This window comes from Austrofundulus limnaeus, unplaced genomic scaffold (assembly GCF_001266775.1).
Source record: "Austrofundulus limnaeus strain Quisiro unplaced genomic scaffold, Austrofundulus_limnaeus-1.0 Scaffold52, whole genome shotgun sequence".
NCBI classification, from domain to species: domain Eukaryota; kingdom Metazoa; phylum Chordata; class Actinopteri; order Cyprinodontiformes; family Rivulidae; genus Austrofundulus; species Austrofundulus limnaeus.
In genome coordinates, this window is record NW_013952454.1 from 792462 (window position 1) to 797498 (window position 5037).

Consider the following 5037-nt stretch of genomic DNA (forward strand, 5'->3'; position numbering starts at 1 on the left):
AAAAAAAACTTTAAATAACAATAATAATAATAATAATAATTTTCTTCTTTTTCAGGCATCAACTCCATGTCCTCCACACAGCCGCTGGCTAACATTGGATCCCCGGTCATCTCTGCCCCCAACACTCTGGCCACACAAGTCCCCGCAGCCACCGGGGCCCAGCCCTGAAACCACTTCCTCACCTGTGTTAACGTGTGCTCGTGGTCATGTCCTGGGTACCCAGGACCATGGCTCCCCTTTTTATGTTGGGAAAAAAAACAAACAAACAAAGAAGATGATTTAAAGAAAAAAATAAAATAAAATAAAAATTTGCTTTCCACGTTCAGTTCTATTTTGACACCTGGACTTTGACAGAAAATGCGATGCACCTGTCGGGTTCGATTAGAGAAATTAATTTGGGTGTGTTATTTGACAATGCCATTGTCTAGAAATTCTAATAAGATGTAGACATAAAGAGAATGGATAATAAAATTTATTTTGTATGTTCCAAATATACAGTCTTGCTTGAAACTGTTTTGACGGGGAATCCTGCTGTATTACACTGTGAACCTTTTACGTGACGTCACGGAAAAAAAAAAAACGAGAGGCGGGGTGCGCGGGGATTTGGCGTGTCCCGCCCCCCAACAGCGCTTGCCGGTTGCACACGCTGTAATGTGCAGGAGTTAGTGTTTTTGAAGTTGTTTAGATGCTATTCTCATTCTTCGATTGGACTTTTTTCTTTTGTAGATATTCTACAGTTACTGTCAGGTTGCATGCGCCCAATGCTGAGTTTTCACGGGGTCAGTAGATTTGCCAACTTTTATGTTACTTTTCACTTCTGTATGTGTATGTACGTGTCCATGTTTGTTTTTTATGAAGTCTCTTACACATGATTTTGATTACATAGACAATTTTGTAACGTTTTGTTTTATGTTGGGAGAAGTCATCACTTTACCGGGGGGGAGGGGACAACTTCAAAAATAAACAATTTAAACAGGGTTTTTCAGGCACCACCTGTTCTTGACTGCAACCTGATGATTGGTCGCGTCAACTACGAGCAAATGGATGTAAACTGAAGCAGTTTTAGGATCGTGTGTTTATGGTGTGTTTAACATGTAGCCTGAGGTATTTTGTTGCTGCAGTTCCTTTATCCTCCACTAGAAGTTGGGCTGTCGATGGTGTTTATTTAAAGTGAGACTTGAGAAGTTTTGAAGCACGTCAGTGGAAAGATGAACAATGAGTATCTTACCTGTTGTAGAGAGCTTTTTATCTGGGGAAAACACACTATATTTACGAGCTAACAGCTAATCTGAGTTGGACCAAGACCTAAGTGTTGCTGTCATTAAGAAATATATAAAATTAATGCAAAATTTACTATACAGTCTATGCAGTGGGTGACTATGGACCAGAAAGTGGCAGGTTCGATTCCCTGACATGCCCACGTCATGTCCTTGAGCAGAACACCCAACCCCCTGACTGCTCCACTGCTCTGCTTTGTTGTATGGGTCAGATGCAGAGCACAAATTTCATAATTGCATGAAACATGCGTTGTTGTGGGAAGGAAGGTAAGTTATTTTCTAAGTTTGGAAAAGGGAAAATGGTTTGAAATAAAACAGTTTCCAGATTATTTTGAACAACATTTTCTATGATAAATATATCAAGAAATAGTTCACGTATTTCACATTACCTGATAATAAAAGGTTAAGTTTAAGGTTTTAGATGCCAAAATATATATGTATGAGGCATCTCAAGATTTACAGGGTTTATAAACTGCTGTTTTCAGTTCGCAAAGCTGTCTTTAAAAATAGATCTGTTTTAATGCAGTGTTTCTTGAACAGTACTAAAAGCATTGGTGTTTAATATTATAGTGTATACTTTCACATCATGTCATTTTTAAGACTAGGTTTAATAAAATGGACCCTCTTCTGGTTAGCCTGGTTGAAGACTTCTACCTTTTCTTCATCTGTTTTATGTGTTTGTCACAATGAGGGTCATCAGGCTGGTACATGTCTATATAACTGCAGAATATAAACATGTTCCTTCAAAAGATCTGATTGAACAAGTTATAAAGAAATTAATGAGCATATGATGCTTGTTAAAGGTTCAAAATGAGTGCAAAGTTAAGTTTGACTTCCACACATTGTTCTTATGGKTTTTTTTTGTTTGTTTTTTTATCTTTTATAAAAGCTAAACACTATGAACCTATTGTTCTGGAAGCATTAAAAGAGGTTAAAATTGCAGACACGATTGATCCTGTTATTAGGCAAGAATGCATAAGATTGAGCAACAATTATGGTCTGTCACATCCCCCTGCTGTCCCACATTAACTGATCTGAGATAAGGAAGCCCCCTACTTAAAGAACTAACAAAATGCCCTTTTCTAGGATGTGCTTGTGCATCTTTTTAGATATATTTTAAAACTTTCCAGAGGTTATTTTATGACTTTTTGGGGTAGATTTTCCTCATTGATTACCATTTCATCATTCTTGTAACAGGGCCTAAACTGTGTTTTCAACAGCTCTACTGAACTGCCTGCAGGAATGATTGTGGTGCCATTTTTGTATTTTGCCTTGTAGATGTGGTCACTTTGTAGATTTTGGTTGCACTTTTTGTTGTCTCCAGGTGGCCACTGGAGTCTGTTGCAATTTTTTTTTTTTTGTGATGCGTTTACGTGTCTTTGTTTTCTTGCCACTTCATATCTTWTGCCTCTTTCAGTCATACTTTTTGTTTTTGTTGTTGTTTCTCACCGGTTTGTTTGTTTTGTGTATGCTTGACCGGTCTTGTCTTTCTTTCTTTCTTTCTTTCTTTCTTTCTTTCTTTCTTTCTTTCTTTCTTTCTTTCTTTCTTTCTTTCTTTCTTTCTTTCTTAATGGACTACAAATTGTTGGGTCTTTGTAGTAATTCAACTCGGAATTATGATGCGTTCTGGTGTTTTGTAAATGTCGGGAATTACAGTTACTCAAAACGTTGCGCTACACAAGCAACAATCAGTTTTTTGAATTTCGTTTTATTTAAACTACGCGACATTGACTTTAAATAGGCGTCATTTCAATTTACATACAATTCCATCAAATTGTGAAAGTCTAAACTAGTTTRCAAACATAGCAATAATGTCCGACAGTCTTGAACGTAGCGCAGTCATTTTTTTCGCAGGCGAGGCTGGTGCAGTCGCTCGCCTCGCGCCGCTTACCGCTGTTTTAGTAGAAAACTTATTCGTCCCGTTGTGAAAAAATGGGGAAAGTTGTTCTTATTTCAATCGCAGTAGCTTTACTGTCGGTGCTGCTTGGAGAAAGGCTTGTCAATATAAGGTAAAGTAAATTACAATTTGTTTTTCCGCGCCGTTTCGAGTTTGTAAACAAAGTTTTAATCTCGTGCTTTTATCAATAAAAGGAACATTTTTTGTGTGTTTGTGTTCTAATTCTGCAGCAACAGGCACCTCGCCTTCAGGGAGGTAGCTCAGAACCATTTACCCAACTGTGTTCCACTCAAAAAACTGGGTGAGCGCTGAAGCAGCGTCATTTTAAAGGAGATTGAAGAACATTTTTAATAACATTGTTTATCTCACAAGATCATGGGACCGAGGACATAACTGTCATGGAGAATGGACTTGCCTTTATCAGCACTGTGAGTGTTTTATTTGCAACGCAGCCAAAGCTAAGTCCCACCCTGCAGGTTAGACACACCTAAAATAGCAAACAGTTTCCAAATTCAATATATGTCMAACGTTTTAAGGGGCTCAAGTATCCTGGAGTTCCCTCCTCAGATGTGCCTGGAAGGATCTACACTGTGGACCTCAATGATCCTCTAATGAAACCAGTGGAGCTGAGGATGCCAAGAGGCTTCGACCTGGACTCATTCAATCCCCATGGCATCAGTTTATATATCGAGCCAAGTGGTAAATCCTAATCATTATAAAAGAAAAGCAAAGACGTACAATAAGGTTTTTGTCTGTTAGCAAAATATCTCAAGAACCCCTCAATGAATTTTAATACAAATATCAGGGGTTAATCATTGGATGTACATCTACAACTATTTAAATTTTGAAGTTAATCCAAGTTAAGTTGGCCGCCACAGCCAGCTGACCTTAGTAAACACAAAAATGGCAATTATTCAGTCAACTGGACAGACATTTTGCTAAAAATGCAGTGTGGTAGTAGCTGAGAGTCATTCTCAACACATACTTTGAATGCTGCTCATTGTGCCAGACCTTTGCCTAAAACTATAGCATTAACTGTTTATGTAGTCGACCTTAATTGTCTGTTAGCAAAACTTTTTATGAAACGCATAACAGATTTTAATGAAATTTACAGAGAATGGTGCGTACACCTACAACTGATAAAGTTTTTGAGTCAATCTAATTTAAGATGGCTGCCACAGCTAATTGACAGAAGTCAAAATAAAATACTAGAGTTTCATTCTTGCATGTTTACCTTAAACATACAAGATACTTGCGCTCTAAGTTTGGCTTTCTTCATGTTTTTCTTGCATTTCATCATTCCACAGATGACACAGTCTACCTGTTCGTCGTCAATCACCCTCAAGACAACAGCCAAGTTGAGCTTTTCAAATTTGTAGAGGACGACTTCTCCCTCTTCCATCTGAAAACCATCAAACACGAACTTCTGCACAGGTGAGTGATATTATTTATTTAGGTATGAGCACTGTCTCCAACTCCTCAGAAAAAAGATGTCCCTGTTGGCTGGCCTGAAAGCTTTTAGAAACTTCTAGATGATGTCATTGCCTGAATTGGATATTTGGACATTTGCCAGTAATTATGATCTATGCCAGTGTTTCCCAAAGTTGGGGTCGGGACCCAAAGTGGGGTCCCGAAACATCAAGGTGGGGTCCTGAAAAGATTTTCTGAATTAATTACAATTTTGCCTTAGTTGTTACAAAGGAGTGAGGTTAGTATTTAAAATGGATAAATGTAGTATAAAAATATTGTTGCTATGTCCATGTTTAGTTGACCTGATACAAATGTTTATCATCCAAAAATAGTTGGGGGCACAGGTTACTACTACTACTGCTACTGTTATTTTTTTTTTTTTGGGTCAAAAGC

The 5037-nt window shown here is 37.9% G+C and overlaps 2 protein-coding genes across 2 annotated transcripts in view; both read left to right on the top strand.

The window, feature by feature from the left end:
• The window catches only part of LOC106517721 (casein kinase II subunit alpha), a 9996-nt gene extending 9503 nt beyond the window's left edge, over positions 1–493 (top strand). The window contains exon 15 of the mRNA XM_014008711.1: positions 56–493. Within this exon, the coding sequence (XP_013864165.1) occupies positions 56–168 (113 nt within the window). The 3' untranslated portion in view covers positions 169–493. The remainder of the gene's footprint in view (positions 1–55) is intronic.
• A 2623-nt stretch (positions 494–3116) lies between these two features.
• The window catches only part of LOC106517722 (serum paraoxonase/arylesterase 2), a 5852-nt gene continuing 3931 nt past the window's right edge, over positions 3117–5037 (top strand). The window contains exons 1-5 of the mRNA XM_014008712.1: positions 3117–3286; positions 3405–3475; positions 3547–3602; positions 3711–3873; positions 4482–4608. Of these exons, the coding sequence (XP_013864166.1) occupies positions 3210–3286; positions 3405–3475; positions 3547–3602; positions 3711–3873; positions 4482–4608 (494 nt within the window). The 5' untranslated portion in view covers positions 3117–3209. The remainder of the gene's footprint in view (positions 3287–3404; positions 3476–3546; positions 3603–3710; positions 3874–4481; positions 4609–5037) is intronic.